Source organism: Emys orbicularis, chromosome 1 (assembly GCF_028017835.1).
Source record: "Emys orbicularis isolate rEmyOrb1 chromosome 1, rEmyOrb1.hap1, whole genome shotgun sequence".
In the NCBI taxonomy this organism is placed as follows: domain Eukaryota; kingdom Metazoa; phylum Chordata; order Testudines; family Emydidae; genus Emys; species Emys orbicularis.
The window spans coordinates 360,376,887-360,400,622 of record NC_088683.1 but is presented as its reverse complement, the minus strand read 5'-3'; the positions used below and the strand labels follow the sequence as shown (position 1 = coordinate 360,400,622).

The following is a 23,736-nucleotide window of genomic DNA, read 5'->3' as shown; positions in this document are numbered from 1 at the left end:
ACAAGCCTGGGAGGCGGGAGAAGTGGAGCAGCGATGGTGTGCTCAGGGAGGAGGCGGAGCAGAGGTGAGCTGGGACGGGGAGCTGCCGCGGGGGGGGTGTGTGCCTCAGGGCGGAGAGGGGGAGGTGCCGCAGGGGGGCGCCCTTGGGGTGGGGTGGGGGTGGGGGTGGAGGTGGCGGGGGTGGGGAGCTGCCGCGGGGGGAAGCGCCTTAGGGCAGAGAGCTGCCACAGGGCTTGGGGAGGAAGGGGCGCAAGGTGGAAGTTTCGCCTAGGGCGTGAAACATCCTTGCACCCTCCCTGCCCCCAACATGCTCCCAGTCCCAAATTTCCCCCCAAAATGTGTGTTCTCCATGTCCAGCCCTCTCCTCTCCTGGACAGTTCAGATTTTTTAGGCCTGTTGCCCCTGTAAGGGGTCAATGTACAACAGTTTGCTACTTTAATTGGAGTTAACAAACAATCAGATTAAACACAACACTGGATTAGTTTTGATTAAAGAATAAAACAAGTTTATTTAACTACAAAGAGAGAGATTTTAAGTGAGTGCAAGTATAAGGTGTTAAACTCAGAAATGGCTACAAGAGAAATCAAGATAAAATGCTTTCTAGTGCGAAACCTTAACAAACTAGACTTGGTTCTGGTAAAATTCTTACCACATGTTCCCAGCAATGGGGCTGACCAGATTCTCAACTCAGGATCTGCCCTCAAAATCCAAAGGGTCGGTTCCTTTGTCTTCTTAGGTGAAAGAGTGAGCGAGCAGGAAATACCTGGGGTGGGTTTGCCCCTCACTTTTATAGTCCAGTCACCCTTTGAAGTGGATTCATCAGAGATTTACCCCTCAAAACAAATTTTATGCAAACAGTAAAGAGGGTGTTGTGGAGTCTGGGGGTGACCATGCCCCCATGCTCTTTCTTTTTCACTGTGTATGCTAAAATGCAGATTTGCCTTGTCACCCTTTTACTGTCTCAAGGACTTTGTTTACTAATTGTATGTAAATTAAGGTAAATACAGTCTCTTTGGTTAAGACAGACTTGCTTAACCACTCCTGCCTAATCAGGGCTACATGGCTTTGAACATGTGCTACCAACATCATAGAGGGGACTTCATATTTTGTACAAAGTTTATTACAATAGTGTGTAGGATGTGACTATAGGGGCGCATTCAGTCACAAAGTGGCTGTGATAATACTTATTACCTGATAAGATCAGAGCTGCGAGATTTGATTCATTAATATTTGCAAAGTGCTTTGAGATTCTTGGACAAACAATGCTATACATTTAGAGCATGAAGTTGATCACCTGATACTTTCTTATTAGATAATTTTACTAAGTTATAAAGTTACATGATCAATGCTTTGTTTTAAAGCAGGGGTCTCCAAACTTTATGAGACGAGGGCCATATTAGATTTTTGAAGGGGCTTCGTGGGCCGAAGCGACTGTGAAAGAAATTAAATATATGCAAATATATGCAAAATCCTTAAAAAAACAACACTATTCTACTGTGTCAGTGTTGCATTAAATTCTAAATCAGGTATAAAAGTTAATCGATGCAGGTACTGTGAAATCACACAAAATATTTGTCAATACATTAAAAATCATTTCACATTTTTTTTATTGTATTTCTAAAAACTCACACATTTGTATCATACAAATACAGTTTGGTTCTATTAGTGATATAGTTAAAATTTAACCATTATGAAATTGTTTAATTTCCATCTTCTTTACTCCATTTATTGGAGATGTAATTAAGCCTCTGGCTTGTATTTTTACTCCTCAGGCAGGGGTCCATGCCTGCTCGGCTGCAGCAATGACTCTCCCCTAAGTTGGCTCCCCTTTTGGGGGGGACACTGGCTCCCAGAGGCACTCACCCCTCTGCACAGCTCAGCTGAGCTACCCCCCCCCCACCCGATCTGCTGCCGGCAGCCCCTCCCCCTGCCTGCTGCCTGCCTATTTGCTTCTCCCTGTACCTGCTCAGCTGCACCAACGACTCTCCCCCTAAGTTGGCTCCCCTTTTGTGGGGACACTGGCTCCCAGAGGCACTCACCCCTCTGCACAGCTCAGCTGTGCTGCTGCCCCCTGTGAGCTGCTGCTGGCGGCCCCTGCCTGCTCGTGCCTACTCAGCTGTTTGCTTCTCCCCGTTGGTTGGAGGGCCGGACAAATGGAAGCCCCGGGCCGGATCCGGCCCGTGGGCCGTAGTTTGGAGACCCCTGTTTTAAAGCACTGGAGTAAAACAGGCATTGCCCTGCCTGATCATAAGACTTTTCAAAGTGTTTTAGAAACATTAATGAATTTTGCCTCGCAACCCCCTCTGAGGTAGGAGAGTATCATTATCCCTGTTTTGAGAGATGGAGAAGCTGAGGCTCTTGACGTACCCACAGTCACACAGGGAGTTTGTGGGAGAGCCCAGAATGTAACCCAGATTACCTGACACAGTCCTATGAGTTAGCCACAAAACCATTGTTCTCATCAACTTTATTTTGTTCTCATGGATGTCCAAGTGCAAGTAAAACAAAGCTAATGTTTCTCTATGACGATGCCTACGAAGTGACATGCACTGAAACTAATTAGTAATCGCTAAGAAACAAGCTGCAATAAGAGTGCCAACGATGTGTGGCACAAGGAAGCTCTGAAATCGGCCATTATTCTGGCCCAATCAGCAGTTATACTCCTGAGTTCTCTCCTGAGATGAGAGAGACACGGAAGTCTTCCTCACAAATGTTGCAGGTCAAAGTGCCTGATAATGGACTGTGTTGTTGTGTGGGACTGGAAGGCTTAGGGAATTGGTTATTGGTTTCTGAGCCTTTCTTTGCTGGGACACAGGTCTGAAGCCAGCCCTTGCTGGTAATGGAAAATAGTTATTTTTTTGGTGGCTTACTTTCTGTGACATGAGCAAGTGGTCTCAATCCAGCTCCCAGTGCATAGATTACAGTCAACCTCCTTGTTGGTAGACTCAGCAGAGAGACTGATTGATTTGATATGGACACTAAACACTCTTCTCATCTCTAGAAGGGATCCTTCCAGGTCAGAACTGAAGCACGTTGGCATGGTGTAACAGCATGTACTCACCCCTGCGGTGCCTCCTGCTGGTCTCTCATGGAATTAGCTCAATTTCCAGCCCAGAGTGCCCCCTGCAGGCCAGTGATCCGCCACAGCTTGGCCCCCGTGTCCCTCCCTGGACTCCGGTGCCCTGTTAGCTGGGGTGCTGCCCCCTGGCAGTAACCCCTTTCTCTCAGGGTCTCCCCTCCCCAGGAAACCCCCACCCACTATCCCCACCTCGCCTCAGTATAAGGCTACTGCCAGTCATCATCTAGCCCCACTCCCTGGGTCAGACTGCAGTATCAGCCTACTCATCACTGGCAAGGTTGGGTTTGGACCTGCTGCCTTGGCCTACCCCTGGGCTGCCCTCTGCAATCCCCAGTACCCCTTGGCCTTCTGCTAGGCCGCAGCCTGGGGCTTTCCAGGCTGGAGCTCCCCAGCTCCTCAGCCTTTCCCAGCCCTGCTCCACTCAGGTACTGTCTCTAGCTCCCTGCAGCCACGCCCTTCTCTCTCTGAATGCAGAGAGAGACTGCTGAGCTCCTGGCTCCCAGCCTCTTTATACAGGCCAGCTGGGGCCTGATTGGGGTGTGGCCCAGCTGCGGCTGTTTCCCCAATCAGCCTAAGGTTTTCTCTCTCAACCCCAGCCCTTTCCAAGGGCTGTCTTTAAACCCCTCAGAGCAGGAGCAGGTGACCACCCCACTACACATGGCAATGTGGGGAACATTTGCACTGCTGCTGTCCATGTTCTGCAGTTGCTAACCCAGCACTTTTCCAGCACTAAACTCTCTTCCAAAAGTCTGAGAGAAAAGATGAGTGAGCAGTGTTCTGTTTCACATCTCCATGTACAGTATAAACTACCTGCACAACAGCCTAGATCCCTAGAAAACTCTCTTGCCAAGAAATCTAGAGTTTGCTTCTAGGAGCTTGGCAAGGCTTTAAAGGCATTTGCCACCTGACCTGCCTCTTAAAGATTTTTCTTTGTTGGAGAGGAAGCTATGAATGTGTCAGAAATCCCACCCGAAATTTAAACCCGTGGAAACGGCATCATGTGCTTTGTGTGTGCAAGTGTATTGGGCTGTGTGAGTTTGAACACTAAAAAGAGATGATCTAAGCTGTCATGTGGATTTGTGCATGTGCCAGGAGAGCCGAGACACAAGAATTCACTCCTAATGCATGTTGAATGCTCTGCAGAGAAGCTTTTCCCCCTGCTTTATGTTGCTTTCATGAAGTTAGGTCACTCAGGTTTCAGAATCAATGTCTGACTTCCTCACATTCTAGGAGACAATTTTAGAATCAGACCGTAAAACATTTAATGACACATTGCACTAATTCCTACTACAAAGTGGACAAAATAAGGATTTGATGCAGCTTCTAGTAAAGTCCATGGCAAGACTCTATTGAGTTCTGTAGAAGCAAGATCTAGCCTTGACTTAATATAGTGAACATTAGGGGGCAAATTCTTTTCTACACTACACAAGAGCAAGAGGCACTCCACTGAAGTAGATGGGGTGCACCAGTATTCATGAGAGGAGAATTTGGCCGTTAGACTTTGTAGTAGAAGAGCACGTCAAGCAAAATACATAAAGACCGCTGACAAAGCTGAAGTTTAGGTTAACTTTCTTTCTTTAGCTCTTTTCATGAATATTGTAATGAACATAAGGAGACAAATCCAGAAGGAAATATAGGAAGACTGTGCTGTGGCTAAAGCCCAGGACTGAGCACAATGGCCAATCTTTTCAAAAGTGACTATGTATTTTGGGTGCCTGACATGAGTCACTTTATATGGCCCTGATTTTCAGAGTGCAGGAGCTCAGCACTTTCTGAAAATTAGGCCCCATTAAGGTGTCTCAAGTTGGGCAGCCAAAAATTTAGGCACCCAAAATCACTAGTCGCTTTTTAAAATCTTGGCAAAGAAATCTGGGTTCTATACTTGGCTTTGCCACAGGGTACCTCCCTGGGCCTGACTTTCCCCACCTGCAAAATCCAGGCCGTTGTGAGAGTGAATTAATTAATGTGTGAGAAGGGCTTTGAGATCCTCAGAAGAAAGGCCCTGTGGATGGGTGAAGTGTTATTAGCAGTTACTGTGTGTGTCATGACAGCAATTCACCTGTCAGTAAAAACAAAGTTATGAGTGTAATATAGTCCGCTTGACAGCAAAGTCATATAATTATATGTTATGGGCACTGGCTGGACCTGGCCAGCTACTATATAAAAAGAACTTGAGGTTGCAGTTATAGTACAAGTTCTTCTGCTCAACTATTTTCTCCTACTTTATATTTTGAGTGTGTGTGTGTGTGTTTTCAGCCACTTCCTACCGCCATAATTCCTAGCTGGAATCAGACCAGAGGCTGCACATCCATTTGAATTACTCATAACGTTAACCTGCACATTACTGTGGTTAAAGGGTCAGGTCTTGGCCTTCTTGTAAATAGCTTGCTCTGTCTTGCCTTGAATCCCCTTGCCTACTGCAGACATATGTGCATGGTGCTCATTTGGCTGAAATATGTTCGTGTGCAGGCCTGGCCTGAGGTCACATGGGGTGCTTCTGACCATTAAGAGAGGAGCCTTTGCATGCCCCACAACTAAAGCCTGTGAAAACAACACTAACCCAGCCCGGATTCTGTGAGGAGAGCTGTAAGGCCCAACAGTGGAGGGTCAACCCTGCCTGTGTTCTGCTGGCAAGTGTTGTGAGACCCAGACTGGTATGGGGATGGGCAGGAGAGGGCGCTAGGGGTCAGTTAGTAGCCACTTGCTAAAAATTCTGCCATTATATTGAAGAGTTGGTTGGGGTGATTTCCCTGCCTCTGATAGAGCCCGGCCAGCTCTGAATACAACTGAATCCCCCTCCAAGAGATGAGTGATGCCTGCGGCTCAGAAAAAAATACTTCTGAAAAGTAACAGTTTCCCCTCTGTTATGCACCAGATTGCACCAGGTGTCATGTATCTTCAAAAAAATATCTTGGGGAAGGAGACTCTCTTCTACAAGCACTGTCCCCCTCTCCCCCATAACAGTTCAGATTACACAAGCGGCCCCCCAGGCTATGCTAGCAGCATGCTGTGCATATTTATTTAGGAACAAGGTAAAGACACTCCTTGCACAATGCCCTTAGTAGATGTTTGTTTGTGCAGTGGTTTGACTTTGGTTATGGTTATGAACCAGCAGTTTTGCTTCAGTGAGGAAACAAATGATTCCTCAGACAGTCTCATCCCCTCCTTTCTGAAAACACCTAAAAGTCCAGGCTTTTATCACCGGCTAAGGAAGAAAATATCTGTGGGAGCCTGTAGTTAAAATAGCAGCAGCATATTCCTGAACAGACAGGAAGCAGGGTGAGATCGACTTCCCTACGGCACAAAGTGTAATAGCTGGCATGTGTCTTTTCTGAGCATTCATTAAAAAGGATGCTAGGACAGTGTAACTAGTAAGAAGTTTTTCAGCTCCCTGAGAGTAAGGACTTCTTTTTCATGCTCTACAACTTACTGGCTGCCTGGCTTTGGGCAAGTTGCTCCATCTTATTCCGTGTCTCCATTTCCCCCATGTGTAGAATGGGGATAGTAATACCTACCTCCCTGAGGCAATGTCAGGCTTATTGGATCTCTGTTTATAAAGGGCTTTGAGATCATTGGATGTAAGGCTCTGTATAAATACACATAATTATATTATTATAACATTCCCGATCTCATGTAGGTGCCATGCAGAATTTTGACAGCCATTCAAATGGTTAATGTTGCGAAATATCATGTGGATAAAATGCATATGCACCAGTGATTCTCCCGCACATGCTCTGGGTTACATAGATCACAAACGTGGGTCGGGAATATCATGTATTTTGGTCAATTGTATATCGACAGGGACCTGGTGGAGAGATTCTCCTTCCTGCCCAGAGCAGGGATCATCAGTTAGGATCAAATGGGTGTAACATACACGATCTAATAGTAGCTATTGCAGAGAAGCAGGCACTGGTGAGCCTTGGTCCTTTCAGTCTTCTATGAAAAACTACACTTTGAATCATAGAATCATAGATTAGGGTTGGAAGAGACCTCAGGAGGTCATCTAGTCCAACCCCCTGCTCAAAGCAGGACCAACCCCAACTAAATCATCCCAGCCAGGGCTTTGTCAAGCTGGGCCTTAAAAACCTCTAAGGATGGAGATTCCACAAACTCCCTAGGGAACCCATTCCAGTGCTTCACCACCATTCTAGTGAAATAGTGTTTCCTAATATCCAACCTAGACCTCCCCCACTGCAACTTGAGACCATTGCTTCTTGTTCTGTCATCTGCCACCACTAGAACAGCCTAGCTCCATCCTCTTTGGAACCCCCGCTTCAGGTAGTTGAAGCCTGCTATCAAACCCGCCCTCACTCTTCTCTTATGCAGACTAAATAACCCCAGTTCCCTCAGCCTCTCCTCGTAAGTCATGTACCCCAGCCCCCTAATCCCTTCTGTAGTGGGGGGACCAAAACTGGATGCAATACTCCAGGTGAGGCCTCACCAGTGCTGAATAGAGGGGAATAATCACTTCCCTTGATCTGCTGGCAATGCTCCTACTAATGGAGCCCAATATGCCGTTGGCCTTCTTGGCAACGAGGGCACACTGCTGACTCATATCCAGCTTCTCGTCCACTGTAATCCCCAGGTTCTTTTCTGCAGAACTTCTGCTTAGCCAGTCGGTCCCCAGTCAGTAGCTGTGCATGGGATTCTTCTACTTATAGAAACAACGAGGAGTCTGGGGGCACCTTAAAGACTAACAGATTTATTTATTTATATATTTATTTTACACTTATAGAGTCATGCACTATCCAGGCAAATAGGGACCTGGGTTTTCTAACCATGATGGCAATGCCGGTAAGAGTCCCACATCCTCTTCCCCCAGGGAAATGGAAGAAAGTATAATGGTAATACAATAACCCAATAATATACTACAATCTAGATCAGAGGTGGGCAAACCTTTTGGCCCAAGGGCCACATCTCGGAATAGAAATTGTATGGCGGGCCATGAATGCTCACACCATTGGGGTTGGGGTGCAGGAGGGGGTGAGGGCTCTGATTGGGGGTACAGGCTCCGGGGTGGGGCCAGAAATGAGGAGTTCAGGGTTTGGGAGGGGGCTCTGGGCTGGGGCGGGGGAGTGGGTTGCGGGGAGGGGGTGAGGGCTCCGGCTGCAGGTGCAGGCTCTGGGGTGGGGCTGGAGATGAGGGGTTTGGGGTGCAGGGGGTTTGGGGATGAGGGCTGGGGCAGGGGGTTCGGGCACGGGGAGAGGCTCAGGGGTGCAGGCTCTGGGTGGCACTTACCTCAAGTGGCTCCTGGAAGAAGCTGCATGTCCCTTCTCCGGCTCCTAAACGGAGGCACAGCCAGGCAGCTCTGCACGATGCCCCATCCGCAGGCACCGCCCCTGCAGCTCCCATTGGCGTGCCGGAGGGGGCCATTGGAGCGGGGCCATAGGAGCACGTATGAGCTGGAGGGGGGCCATGCCGCAGCTTCCAGGAGCCATGTGGAGCAGCCCCCGACCCTGCACCCCAGCTGGAGCACTGGAGGGAGGCCAGGCAGCTGCTTCCGGAAGCCACGGGAGCGGCCCCTGACCCTGCTCCCTGGCTGGAGCACCGGAGCGGGCCAAGCCTGCTCCCCAGCGGGAGATCGAGGGCCGGCTTAAAATGGCTGGTGGGCCGGATCGGCCCACAGGCTGTAGTTTGCCCACCCCTGACCTAAATGGAGCTACTATTAGTTGGGTGCATAACTTGTTGGAAAACCGTTCCCACAGAGTAGTTATCAGTGGTCACAGTCAAGCAGGAACATGACCTGTGAGGGAAGATTGAAGAAATTGGGTTTGTTTAGTCTGGAGAAGAGAAGACAGAGAGAGGACATGATAACAGTTTTCAAGTACATAAAAGGTTGTTACAAGAAGGAGGGGGGAACATTTTTCTTCTTAACCTCTGAGGATAGGACAAGAAGCAATGGGCTTAAATTGCAGCATGGGTGGTATAGGTTGGACATTAGGAAAAACTTCCTATCTGTCAGGATGGTTAAACACTGGAATAAATTGCCTAGGGAGGTTGTGGAATCTCCATCATTGGAGATTTTTAAGAACAGGTTAGACAAGCACCTGTCAGGTATGGTCTAGATAATACTTAGTCCTACCATGAGTGCAGGGGACTGAACTAGATGACCTCTCGAGGTCCCTTCCAGTCATACAATTCTATGATTCTATGTTTATTGCAGTGGCAAGGAATCCTTAGCTCACAAAAGGCTGGAAATTATTTCTGCCGATTTATTTCTTCCTTCTGGAGACAAGGCACTATTCTTGATAAAACCATTACTTTTTTACAGGTATTTGAGTATTGATCTTGGGCAATTCAGAAAACTTGACAGGAGTGTCAAGTGAAAGATTTGATTTGGCTTCATCAGCCAAAGCACAGGCAAAGCCACTGGTACTTAATATACATATGTGGCACATCACATGTCTGAGAGTAAAAATTTATATAAGGCAAAACCTATGGTCACTTTTAGCGGCAGGAAGAGGATTATGGAAGCAAGTGGCTGGACTTGTCTCTCTGGCTTGTTCTCCATACTGTAGGTGAACACATCTTGATCTAAATTGAAGCTTTCCTTGCCTTGTCCTCTATATTAGATACAAAATAATAATAATAATAATTAATGGAGATATCCCATCTCCTAGAACTGGAAGGGACCTTGAAAGGTCATCGAGTCCAGCCCCCTGCCTTCACTAGCAGGACCAAGTACTGATTTTGCCCCAGATCCCCAAGTGGCCCCCTCAAGGATTGAACTCACAACCCTGGGTTTAGCAGGCCAATGCTCAAACCACTGAGCTATCCCTCCCCCCATTGTCTGCACTCATTGTCTGCATGCTCACTGGAAGCCTTAGTTTTCACTGGAAACAATCCTAACCCAGAATATCATAACCCAGCAATACACAGACAATCCAGGAAGTTTTTGGAGAGTGTTGGGGACAACTTCCTCGTACAAGTGCTGGAGGAACCAACTAGGGGCCCTGCTCCTCTTGACCTGCTGCTTACAAACAGGGAAGAATTGGTAGGGGAAGTAGAAGTGGGTGGCAACCTAGGCAGCAGTGGCCATGAGATGGTTGAGTTCAGAATCCTGACAAAAGGAAGAAAGGAGAGTAGCAAAATATGGACCCTGGACTTCAGAAAAGCTGACTTAGACTCCCTTAGGGAACTGATGGGAAGGATCCCCTGGGTGGCTACTATGGGGGGAGGGATAGCTCAGTGGTTTGAGCATTGGCCTGTTAAACCCAGGGTTATGAATTCAATCCTTGAGGGGGCCATTTAGGGATCTGGGGCAAAATCAGTACTCGGTCCTGCTAGTGAAAGCAGGGGGCTGGACTCGATGACCTTTCAAGGTCCCTTCCAGCTCTATGAGATAGGTATATCTCCCTAAACATCCATTCTTGTGTCCAGAAAGAATAGCAAATATGGCAGGCGACCAGTTTGGCTTAACAGTGAAATCTTTGATAAGCTTAAACTCAAAAAGAAAGCTTACAAGAAGTGGAAATTTGGACAGATGACTAGGGAGGAGTATAAAAATATTGCTAGAGCATGCAGGGGTGTAATCAGGAAGGCCAAGGCACAATTGGAGTTGCAGCTAGCAAGGGCTGTGAAAGGTACCAAGAAGGGTTTCTTCACGTATGTTAGCAACAAGAAGAAGATCAGGGAAAGAGTGGGACCGTTACTGAATGGGGGAGGCAACATAGTGACAGATGATGTGGAAAAAGCTGAAGTACTCAATGCTTTTTTTGTCTCGGTCTTCACAGACAAGGTCAGCTCCCAGACTGCTGCACTGGGCAACACAGTATGGGGAGGAGGTGAGCAGCCCTCAGTGCTGAAAGAACCAGTTAAGGACTATTTAGAAAAGCTAGACATGCACAAATCCATGGGTCCAGATTTAATGCATCCAAGAGTGCTGAGGGAGTTGGCTGATGTGATTGCAGAGCCATTGGCCATTATCTTTGAAAATTTGTGGCGATCGGGGGAGGTCCCTGATTATTGGAAAAAGGCAAATTTAGTGCCCATATTTAAAAAAGGGAAGAAAGAGAACCTGGGGAACTACAGACCAGTCAGCCTCACTTCAGTCCCCAGCAAAATCATGGAGCAGGTCCTCAAGGAATCCATTTTGAAGCACTTGGAGGAGAGGAAGGTGATCAGGAACAGTAAACATGGATTCACCAAGAGCAAGTCAGGCCTGACCAACCCGATTGCCTTCTATGATGAGATAACTGACTCTGTGGATATGGGGAAAGCGGTGGATTTGATATGTCTTGACTTTAGCAAAGGTTTTGATATGGTCTCCCACAGTATTCTAGCCAGCAAGTTAAAAAAGAGTGGATTAGATTAATGGACTATAAGGTGGATAGAAAGCTGGCTAGATCGTCGGGCTCAACGGGTAGTGATCAACGGCTCGATGTCTAGTTGGCAGCCGGTATCTAGCGGAGTTCCCCAGGGATTGGTCCTGGGGCCGGTTTTGTTCAACATCTTTATTAATGATCTGGATGATGGGATTAATTGCACCCTCATCAAGTTTGCAGATGACACTAAGATGGGGGCAGAGGTAGATACACTGGAGGGTTGGGATAGGGTCCAGAGTGACCCAGACAAACTGGAGGATTGGGCCAAAAGAAATCTGATGAGGTTCAACAAGGACAAGTGCAGAGTCCTGCACTTAGGAAGGAAGAATCCCATGCACCACTACAGGCTGGGGACCAACTGGCTAAGCAGCAATTCTGCAGAATAGGACCTGGGGATTACAGTGAATGAGAAGCTGGATATGAGTCAGCAGTGTGTCCTTGTTGCCAAGAAGGCCAACGGCATATTGGTCTGTATTAGTAGAAGCATTGCCAGCAGATCGAGGGAAGTGATTATGCCCTCTATTCAGCACTGGTGAGGCCATATTTGGAGTATTGTGTCCAGTTTTGGTCCCCCCACTACAGAAGGGATGTGGACAAATTGGAGAGAGTCCAGCAGAGGGTAACGAAAATGATTAGGGGGCTGGGGCACATGACTTACGAGGAGAGGCTGAGGGAACTGGGGTTATTTAGTCTGCAGAAGAGAAGAGTGAGGGGGGATTTGATAGTAGCCTTCAACTACCTGAAGGAGGGTTCCAAAGAGGATGGAGCTAGGCTGTTCTAGTGGTGGCAGATGACAGAACAAGAAGCAATGATCTCAAGTTGCAGTGAGGGAGGTCTAGGTTGGATATTAGGAAACACTATTTCACTAGGAGGGTGGTGAAGCACTGGAATGGGTTCCCTAGGGAGGTGGTGGAATCTCCTTCCTTAGAGGTTTTTAAGGCCCAGCTTGACAAAGCCCTGGCTGGGATGATTTAGTTGGGGTTGGTCCTGCTTTGAGGAGAGGGTTGGACTAGATGATCTCCTGAGGTCTCTTCAGGGCCGGCTCCAGGCACCAGCTTCTCAAGCAGGTGCTTGGGGCGGCGGCTCCGGAGAGGGGCGGCACGTCCAGGTATTCGGCGGCAATTCAGCGGACGGTCCCTCACTCCGCCTGGGAGCGAAGGACCTCCCGCCGAATTGCCGCCGCAGATTGCGATCGCGGCTTTTTTTTGTTTTTTGTTTTTTGTTTTGTTTTGGCTGCTTGGGGCGGCCAAAACCCTGGAGCCGATCCTGGGTCTCTTCCAACCCTAATCTTCTATGATTCTAATATCACCTAATTTTGTCACGTAGGGTAAATCAGGAGATGTGGGTTTTATTCCCAGCTCCAACACTGACTTTCTGTTTAGCCTTGGGCAAGTCACATATCTCTCTAGGTCTCCTTGACTTCCCAAAGAGGATAATAATGCTTCCCTATCTCATTGGGGTGATATGAAGCTGAATTCCTTAATGTTTGTAGAGTGCTTAGAGATCCTTTGATGCAAAGTGCAGTAATAGTGCATGCTATCCATTTTGCTCAGGTAAGCAGCTCCAGACCTGGATACATCTCCATGGGGCTGTAATGAGTGAAAAATGTTTGCCAGCTGTTTATTCCCAGGGAATGAGCAGGTAGAAAGAATTTCCCCATTTGTCCTGGATCATGACCACTCTCCGCCTGTGGCTGCAACAATTAACTATCAGACTGGAATGTCTTGCTTATGCTAAATGGACTCTACATCATCCACTTTTTCCTTGGAGCTGCAGGAGAAGGCTAGAGATTCTATTCTAGGTAGGTTCTTATACCACTCAGTTCACCGTAGTACTTGAGCATCTTCCACCAGTGTGCACTAGGTGATGTGACTGACTAGCATCTGTCATGGGTGGTTAATTCTCTCTCTCAACCAGTCCCTCCGTGAGAATCATGTGTACAGTGCTCTGCTTTGTTAGGGTTTTTTAAAATGTCTACATGTGAGATGGAAAAGCCCTAAGGCCATCTTGTCTGTTTCCCTGTCCCAGGGCCCATATCACAGAATCTAAGAATTTAAAAATCTCTTTTTCTTCCTTCTCAGAAAGAGTCCAGATGCTGGTCCAGCTCCCTATGGGCACATTGCACCTCCCTGTGCCAGCCTGATCTAGTGTGTTCCAGGGAATGGCAGAATCCTTCATCTAATGGAGGGCAGGCAGCTATTTCCGCTGGGGGTGGGCAGCTTTAATCTCCATAGGGAGCCATAGGAGCATTAAATCATCATATCGCCTGACTGTGCCCCTCCCTCATAAGCACTGCCATATTGGGAGCTGCACTGGCCTGCTGGGGGTCCCTAATTTAAGGAAGATTGTGGCTTTCTTGTACTGCTGTAATCCTCCAATGAACTTTCTGCTGCCAAAGATCCTGCCCCCAAAGGCCATTGCAATGGACTGGGGCCCAATGTCTTCGGATCTTGGAATTGTTCTTCCAGTAAATCCCTTCAAATTATTATTCATTTTTGTTGTTTTTTCCCTGATTTCCTTTTGTTTGTTGACCTATTTCTGGTTTTAAGTTGGCTGTGACTCAATGTGTTGCTGGTAGAGAGGAACTATCAGCTTCCTGCTCTGCACTATGTCCTACTAAAAGAAACACACACCACAGTATACAAATAATACAATACATAATTTCCTGCTGGAGAGAGGAAAAGAGAACAAAGAACCACAAATGACAGCTGCTAGTCACGTTGCTCAGTGCACTTCTGGAAGGCACCCAGCTAACACGGTGATGGGGGCTGTATAAGAACCTGAATAGAATGTATATAAACAGATGTTGAGCTCTGAGACACATAGAAACAATGAGATCCGTGTTCTGATTCAGGTGTTTGGTCTGGATTAATGCAAATTAGTAAATCACAATTTACTGAACAAAAAGAAAACATACTTTTAAATTGATGCCTTCAAGTGCCACAAGCCCCACATTTCTAATACCTGAAAATTGTTGTAATCCCATAGGAAATGTCATCTTGGGTCCAAAAAACTAGTAGCGCCTTCAAAATCTATTGCTGTGTCACTAAGAAATTTTAAAACAAAACAAACAACAAACAAAAACGCTTCTGCTTTGGTAGAACCTACAATATATGCTGATCTGTTACCCAGTGATAAGAGAAGAAACCCAAGAGGTGGCAAGTGGAAATGCTTTGTTAATTTCAAACTCCAAGGATACCGGAGCATTGTGATCCATGTCTGACAAATGGGTATGGATGAGATTGACAATACAATTTCTCTCACTGTCAATCTTCTACGAAGGTATTACAAATGAAAGAGAACAGGAAGATATTTCAATGCAATAATTTCTGGCCTGATAGTGCACTGAGAGAGAGAGAGAGAGAGATTTGGAGGTATAATGGCCAAATGTGCTAACCTTTTCTCTCTACAAATGGAAGGGGAGTTACCTCATGGTTAGAACAATGGGATCCGGGCAGTTGGACTTCTAGATTCTCTTCTCACCACTGACTCATTGCACAGCCAATAAAATTGGTACAATATACTTACATTCAGGTGCTGTGAAGCTTATCGGTGTTTCAGAAGTGCTTTGAGACTGTTGGAGGAGATGTGCTATAGAAGGGACAGTTTAATTTTTCAAATTCTGGCTTAGATCACAGGTCAGTCAAGTTTGGAGTTATCATCTTTAGTCTGAGATGGCATCACCATATTTTAAACAACTAACAAAATCATCCAAAGCCGAAGATTTGGTGGTGATGGGGGACTTCAACTATCCAGATATCTGTTGGGAAAATAACACAGCGGGGCACAGACTATCCAACAAATTCTTGGACTGCATTGCAGACAACTTTTTATTTCAGAAGGTTGAAAAAGCTACTAGGGGAGAAGCTGTTCTAGACTTGATCTTAACAAATAGGGAGGAACTCGTTGAGAATTTGAAAGTAGAAGGCAGCTTGGGTGAAAGTGATCATGAAATCATAGAGTTTGCAATTCTAAGGAAAGGTAGAAGGGAGAACAGCAAAATAGAGACAATGGATTTCAGGAAGGCGGATTTTGGTAAGCTCAGAGAGCTGATAGGTAAGGTCCCATGGGAATCAAGACTGAGGGGAAAAACAACTGAGGAGAGTTGGCAGTTTTTCAAAGGGACACTATTAAGGGCCCAAAAGCAAGCTATTCCGCTGGTTAGGAAAGATAGAAAATGTGGCAAAAGACCACCTTGGCTTAACCACGAGATCTTGCATGATCTAAAAAATAAAAAGGAGTCCTATAAAAAATGGAAACTAGGACAGATTACAAAGGATGAATATAGGCAAACAACACAGGAATGCAGGGGCAAGATTAGAAAGGCAAAGGCACAAAATGAGCTCAAACTAGCTACAGGAATAAAGGGAAACAAGAAGACTTTTTATCAATACATTAGAAGTAAGAGGAAGACCAAAGACAGGGTAGGCCCACTGCTTAGTGAAGAGGGAGAAACAGTAACAGGAAACTTGGAAATGGCAGAGATGCTTAATGACTTCTTTGTTTCGGTCTTCACCGAGAAGTCTGAAGGAATGCCTAACATAGTGAATGCTAATGGGAAGGGGGTAGGTTTAGCAGATAAAATAAAAAAAGAACAAGTTAAAAATCACTTAGAAAAGTTAGATGCCTGCAAGTCTCCAGGGCCTGATGAAATGCATCCTAGAATCCTCAAGGAGCTAATAGAGGAGGTATCTGAGCCTCTAGCTATTATCTTTGGAAAATCATGGGAGACGGGAGAGATTCCAGAAGACTGGAAAAGGGCAAATATAGTGCCCATCTATAAAAAGGGAAATAAAAACAACCCAGGAAACTACAGACCAGTTAGTTTAACTTCTGTGCCAGGGAAGATAATGGAGCAAGTAATTAAGGAAATCATCTGCAAACACTTGGAAGGTGGTAAGGTGATAGGGAACAGCCAGCATGGATTTGTAAAGAACAAATCATGTCAAACCAATCTGATAGCTTTCTTCGATAGGATAACGAGTCTTGTGGATAAGGGAGAAGTGGTGGATGTGGTATACCTAGACTTTAGTAAGGCATTTGATATGGTCTCGCATGATATTCTTATCGATAAACTAGGCAAATACAATTTAGATGGGGCTACTATAAGGTGGGTGCATAACTGGCTGGATAAGCGTACTCAAAGAGTTGTTATTAATGGTTCCCAATCCTGCTGGAAAGGCATAACGAGTGGGGTTCCGCAGGGGTCTGTTTTGGGACCGGCTCTGTTCAATATCTTCATTAACGACTTAGATATTGGCATAGAAAGTACGCTTATTAAGTTTGCGGATGATACCAAACTGGGAGGGATAGCAACTGCTTTGGAGGACAGGGTCGTAATTCAAAATGATCTGGACAAATTGGAGAAATGGTCTGAGTTAAACAGGATGAAGTTTAACAAAGACAAATGCAAAGTGCTCCACTTAGGAAGAAAAAATCAGTTTCACACATACTGTCTAGGAAGGAGTACGGCAGAAAGGGATCTGTCTAGGAAGGAGTACGGCAGAAAGGGATCTAGGGGTTATAGTGGACCACAAGCTAAATATGAGTCAACAGTGTGATGCTGTTGCAAAAAAAGCAAACATGATTCTGGGATGTATTAACAGGTGTGTTGTGAGCAAGACACGAGAAGTCATTCTTCCGCTCTACTCTGCTCTGGTTAGGCCTCAGCTGGAGTATTGTGTCCAGTTCTGGGCACCGCATTTCAAGAAAGATGTGGAGAAATTGGAAAGGGTCCAGAGAAGAGCAACAAGAATGATTAAAGGTCTTGAGAACATGACCTATGAAGGAAGGCTGAAGGAATTGGGTTTGTTTTGTTTGGAAAAGAGAAGACTGAGAGGGGACATGATAGCAGTTTTCAGGTATCTAAAAGGGTGTCATAAGGAGGAGGGAGAAAACTTGTTCACCTTAGCCTCTATGGATAGAACAAGAAGCAATGGGCTTAAACTGCAGCAAGGGAGGTCTAGGTTGGACATTAGGAAAAAGTTCCTAAGTGTCAGGGTGGTTAAACACTGGAATAAATTGCCTAGGGAGGTTGTGGAATCTCCATCTCTGGAGATATTTAAGAGTAGGTTAGATAAATGTCTATCAGGGATGGTCTAGACAGTATTTGGTCCTGCCATGAGGGCAGGGGACTGGACTCGATGACCTCTCGAGGTCCCTTCCAGTCCTAGAATCTATGAATCTATGAATCTATGATACATCCTCATTTGATAGTCCCTGCCCCAGAGGGGACTAATGTAGCATGGGACGTTTCAACACATTGGTTCAGAAATTGTAGAGGTGCTGCAAGCCATGTGTACAGGAGATCCATATATTGCCAGCTGGCGTTATGCCTGGCTCTAGCTATTGCTATCTGCCCTTCCTTTTATCTCCGTATGTGCAGTATCTTTTCTATCAGAAACTCTCATGCAGGAAAATGACCTCTTAATCAGACTGAGTGTTGTCTGAAACTTCAGCTTGTCCAGAGTGACCTAACACAGAAGGTGCTTGAGTGAGCGGTCTGTGCTGCAGTACAAAGAGCAGGGCTGATGCATGGAGATTTGAGAGCTCTTCTGCTGCACAGCAAATCATTAAAGTAACCTCAATGGTTGGAAGAAGGATTTTTTTTACAAAATTCAAAACTATCATAGATATGCACCGACATAAAGAGCCGGGGGCAGACTGTCCCGTCCATTCCATTGAAAGGAGGATCAGTCTGATGGAACAAGATGAGGAGATACAGGAGGGAGGATGCCACATCTGAAGCCTTGTTCTTCCCTCCCCTTGACCTCATGGAAGCAACTTTCTGGGGGCACCATGAGGAACAGTCTCTGCAGGTTGGGAGAGGGAAGGCCACTATCCATGTTATTGTTCTTGAGGAAACCTGTAGGGAATCAGTGAGTACGATCCTGCTGGCCAATTAATGAAGGAAGAGAGAGAGAGAGAGAGAGAGTACATAATCTCTGCCATTTTGGAGACACTTTAGATATGTGCAATAGGTAGCTAGAGTATCAACCAGTTTCCCAAGCACAGATGACCCTACGCATTTCCAAATGTAAAGATGTTTCCTCTCTCTCCCCACCCCCATTATCACGGGGTTAATATTGTTGTAAATAGTTCTTTGTCTTTCCAAAGGTGAAGAGCTTCTTTCTAGAACATACAAGCCAAAGAACCTGATGTCATGATCCAGCAAATAAATATAAAACCCCATCACACTGCATGGTGAAATGCAGTAGAAAATGGTGCAACAAAAGACAAATAGGGGCCTATGATCTCTTCAACTGTCCTAAAGTCAACATCTCTTTTTCCTCTTTCATTCAAATAACGAAGGCACTGGTATGGTCTGAGGGATAGAGCACAGGACTTAAAGGAGCTGGGTTCTGTTCCCAACTCTATCACCTGTTTATTATAACTCCTTGGGCAAGTCATTGAATCTCTCTGTACATCAATTCCCTGATCTGTAAAATAGGGAGAATAATATGTGCCAGTATTTGATAACCTGGGATGAAAAGATTTATGGAAATACCAAGTATCACTGGGAAGTCGCTCAAGCGGGAGCTAAGGTAAACCCATACATGAAAATAGAAATAGCAGTAGTGTGGTCTGTTACACACAGTTGAGGATGTGACAAATCCTGGATTTGGACTGGATGGATGCACAAATCCACACTGATAGTGGAGGTTTTTTTGAATTGCTCCCATAATGTTCTGAAACGAACACAGGTAACAGATAGCCAGGGGTGGCTCTGTTCACTCTGCTGAGCCCTGGGATTAGATAGTCAGTCATCAAAAGCACTCAGGCTTTGGCTGGGGGAACCTCTATTTTGACTTTGTTTGGAACAAAATGATTGTTAAGAAATACAACGAAGCATGGGACATTTCCTCTGTATGTGACTCTAACCCAGCAAAAGCCAGGCAACTGGATGGTTCCGGTCATGGAAAGTAGAAATGGCTATGGAGCTGTCCATTTCTTGACCATCACGTCAAAGCCAGTGCAGGTTGATAGTGTCCCATATGAAATCAGTTTGATTTTCTAAGCCCAGTTTCTAGTGCACAGATGTCCCTCGCGCAGCTGGCAGAACTGGCACTCTTGTTGGCAGTTTCAGCAGAGAAGGATTTAAGGGACCTGGTGACTGAACTACTCTCTAGCCCCAGGGATAGTGCCACCAGGTCAGGATCAATGTCCAGTATCTGGAGGGTGGGAGAGAAGTGTGTACCTGCTCTGGGAATAAATTACTCCAGTCTCTGGAATCTCTCACCAGCAATGTCCACACTCAATAACGGTAGTGAAAACAACGAGGAGTCCTTGTGGCACCTTAGAGACTAACAAATGTATTTGGGCATAAGCTTTCATGGGCTAAAACCCACTTCATCAGATGCATGGAGTGAAAAATACAGTAGGCAGAATATATATTATAGCACATGAAAAGATGGGAGTTGCCTTACCAAGTGGGGGGTCAGGTGGACAAGCCCTTGATGGTGTGGCTAGGTCCTCAGCCACACTATCAGGGGCTCATTCACCTGCACATCTACCAAAGTGATATACGCCATCATGTGCCAGCAATGCCCCGCTGCCAGGTACATTGGCCAAACCGCAGAGTCTCTACACAAAAGAATAAATGGACACAAATCAGACATCAAGAATTGTAACATTCAAAAACCAGTAGGAGAACAATTCAACCTCCCTGGACACTCAATAACAGACTTAAAAGTGGCAATTCTTCAACAAAAAACTTCAAAAACAGACTCCAACAAGAAACTGCAGAACTAGAATTAATTTTCAAACTGGACACCATCAAATTAGGCCTGAATAAAGACTGGGAGTGGATGGGTCACTACAAAAAGTAATTTTCCCTCTGCTGATACTCACACCTTCTTGTCAACTGTTGGAAATGGGCGACGTCCACCTTGATTGCATTGACCTCGTTAGCACTACAAAAGTAATTTTCCCTCCCTTGACATTCACCCCTTCTTGTCAACTGTTGAGAATAGGCCACTTCCACCTTAATTGAATTGGCCTCGTTAGCACTGACCCCCCCACTTGGTAAGGCAACTCCTTTCATGTGCTATAATATATATTTTGCTTACTGTATTTTTCACTCCATGCATCTGATGAAGTGGGTTTTAGCCCATGAAAGATTATGCCCAAATAAATGCGTTAGTCTCTAGGGTGCCACAAGGAGTCCTCTTTGTTTTTTGCTGATACAGACTAACACGGCTACCACTCTGAAATGAATAACAGTAGTGATATTTTAAAGTTGCTCCCACATGTTCAATGACCACCACACTTCTTATTTTTAAGGGATTGTTTTATTTAAATATAAAAAAGTTTGAAAAAAGAGTTTGTTTTTAGGTTACAACTTTCAATAGAAATAACCATACTGAGTGGATTATTTTTTTGTGTCTGCAGTTTTTTGTGCTCTGCCATGGGTTTCTCCAGCTGTCCCAGCTCCTGCTATCTGGCTATCTGAAAAGCTCAATTTCAACAATTGAGAAGCGGTTTGGCTTATCCAGTCAGACATCCGGATTGCTCGCTTCCTTCAATGAGGTAACCTCTACTGTATTTAAAATTCTCTCTTTTGATCTCCCACCCACACAACTCTCCTGTACTCTTGTCTGTCCTAAGGAGGTCATTTACAAAGTGTTTCAGAGGCTTTTTAATCTCTGTCTCCTACTGCAGGTTGGGAACACATTGCTGATAGTCTTCGTAAGTTACTTTGGAAGCAGAGTGAACAGGCCCCGTTTCATTGGCTGCGGCGCTATTCTTGTATCCATAGCTGGGTTTCTCATGTCTCTTCCTCACTTTATAACCGGGCCCTACGAATATGACCAGTCCATTGCCAGTAGGTACTCTAAATGTATATACCTTTTGGGAACAGGTAAAGGGGGAAATCTTTTCTTGAGGTTTCATTAACTGCAAAGCATAAAAATGTGGAATATGACACCAAAGAAGCAGATATTGAACTTTTGTTTTCAGAAATTAAAATGTACTGGCCCCCAAGAGGTAAACATTGACCAAGGTGAAGCCAAGAGAGGCATAACAAGAAAACAGCTCCTAAACTAGAGTCAGAACAAATGAAAATGAGATCTAAAGCATTTACATTCTTAGATATGCTGCTGCTTCCACTTCCTGCTTCCCCTTTTGTTATGATTATTTAGGGCACCAAATGTACCCTAGGTCCCTACCCCAAAGAGATTACAATCAAGGGTCTAATCCTGCAAATCATTACTCACAGAAGTTGTCCTTACACAAGTAGTCCCACTGAGTTCAGCCCAAATCAAGGAGAATACATATGGTGAGCAAAGGTTTGCAGGACGGGGCTTTAAACTGTAGGTGAAGGAAGAGGATTGGATACAGCCAACAGCAGTGGTAGAGCAGTGACCATAGGCACAAGTGCCCGGATTTTAAATCTTTCTTACTTTATTTGTGATTTCATTGATGCTTCCTTGGGGGGAGGACTAGTGTTTGCGGGCCTGATTGAAGAAGTAACTTTTAGGAAGGGGCGTGAAGGAGGAGATGGTAGGATATGGAGGACCAGGTCAGGGAGGGGATTTACAGGCATAGGAGGCTTCATGGAAGAAGTGAGAAGACGAGAATGGAAGGAGAATACGCTGGTGGAGGTTAGTCATCCTGCTCCTTGACCTCAAGGTCATAATCCCCAATCCCAGTAATAATAGAAATCCTACTATCAGACTCTACAAAATCCTTTAGAAACTTCTCTACGAGGCCTTTTCCCTGTTTCCTTGGGTCACTACACCAGTACAGATCAGCCAGAACACAGCTGGGGTCACAGACTAGGTCTGCATTGTACTTTCCCATTAATATTTCCTCAGTTACAGCCACCAAAGGAGGATTTACAAAGTGACTAATTCACAGCTTTAGCCAGGGAACAAGGGCTAACAAAAGTATGGAAACAAGTTCAATCTACACTTCATGATAGGCCCTTGGATAGGGCAGCCGTTCCCTGGGTCAGATGACTGATCTGTCAAACACAGAGGAAAAATCCTGAATTCAGTGTTGTTTTGGGGACTCAACAAAAATTCCAGAACTTTCAAAGGCGGCTGTTATGCTGCACTTTTCAATATTCCTTATTTATGTAGATAATTACTTTCATGATAAATCTGTTATCTATTATTTCACAATTATTTATGATACCCAATTTTTTTTCTCTCACATCTCCATCTCCATTACACTGGTTTCAATCCAGAGTAACTCCACCAAAGTCAGTGTAGACAAGAGCAGACTGCCTCTTTAGTTGGACTTGATTTTTATCCTTTTCGCATCCATCTACATTTTTAAGTGCGACGGTTATTGTACTTATCTACTGAGTAACCTTTGTTTAGTGCCATTGCTCTTTTATCATAATTATCTTTCACAGCTCAACAAATACATTTTTATTTGGTTTCTGATTGTCTTGCACAGTGTCCCCAATGTGGATGTTAAATTAAGGCCTCGTGTTTATTTGATGTATATCTAGATGTATTTGCCATTGTTGTTAGGTAGGTTATTATTGACTAGATAAAGAGATGTTTAAAAAGAAACAAATATTGTACCAAATTCTTCCCTGTGTAACACTTGTGAAATTTCATTGGTCCACTGAGGCAGAAGTGGGTAACTGAAAGTAGAATTTAGCCCATCATTTGTTTAATTTGTAAACCATACATGGCTATAGAAATCACTAAGAGCCAGATTTTCCCTGGCCCCAGCAGCTAGCACGGGGTTGAGGAAAAGCCAACAGTCAAGGACTATCTCAGCTCCTGCCTTTGGAGAAGTGTAGGGACTGCATGCTCTGTGTTGTATGCCAGGTGGCAGGGTGAAAGCGCTGTGCGGTGGAGCTGGGCTGGGGCACCAAGAAAGCAAGCTGCATGCCAGACCGCAATCACTGCTTGTGCTCTGGAGAGCATGGGGAGGAATTAATCCTCTGGGGGCACAGTCAGTGACTGGGATCCCCATGGGGCTGTGTGACTCCACAGTCGGGGCTGTAGCTAAGTGCCACAACCTAACCCTCAAAGAGACAAACAGCAGCTCTGTATCTGACGCCATTTTACAGAGGATGTTTTATGTCTAAGGTTAGGTGTCCACCAACTTCGGCTTTGAGCACTTAGGGGTGTTGCATTTGCCTCCACAGGTGTGTTCAGCAACTCTACTGATCTCTGCCAACCTGATATATCCACCAGAAACCTCAGTGACACAGACTGCACCCCACATGCCGTGAAAGAAAACCGCGAGGTCCTGCTGATCCTGTTTATTGGCCAGGCTTTGCTAGGGATTGGAGGGGTCCCCATCCAGCCCTTTGGGATCTCTTACATTGACGATTTTGCCAGTGAGAGAAACTCACCTCTCTATTTAGGT

At 45.5% G+C, this 23,736-nt stretch overlaps 1 protein-coding gene across 1 annotated transcript in view; it reads left to right on the top strand.

The window, feature by feature from the left end:
* SLCO2B1 (solute carrier organic anion transporter family member 2B1) overlaps positions 1-23,736 on the top strand; it is an 83,419-nt gene that overhangs the window by 610 nt on the left and 59,073 nt on the right. Inside the window, exons 2-4 of the mRNA XM_065418952.1 lie at positions 20,794-20,931; positions 21,064-21,226; positions 23,513-23,734. Of these exons, the coding sequence (XP_065275024.1) occupies positions 20,794-20,931; positions 21,064-21,226; positions 23,513-23,734 (523 nt within the window). The remainder of the gene's footprint in view (positions 1-20,793; positions 20,932-21,063; positions 21,227-23,512; positions 23,735-23,736) is intronic.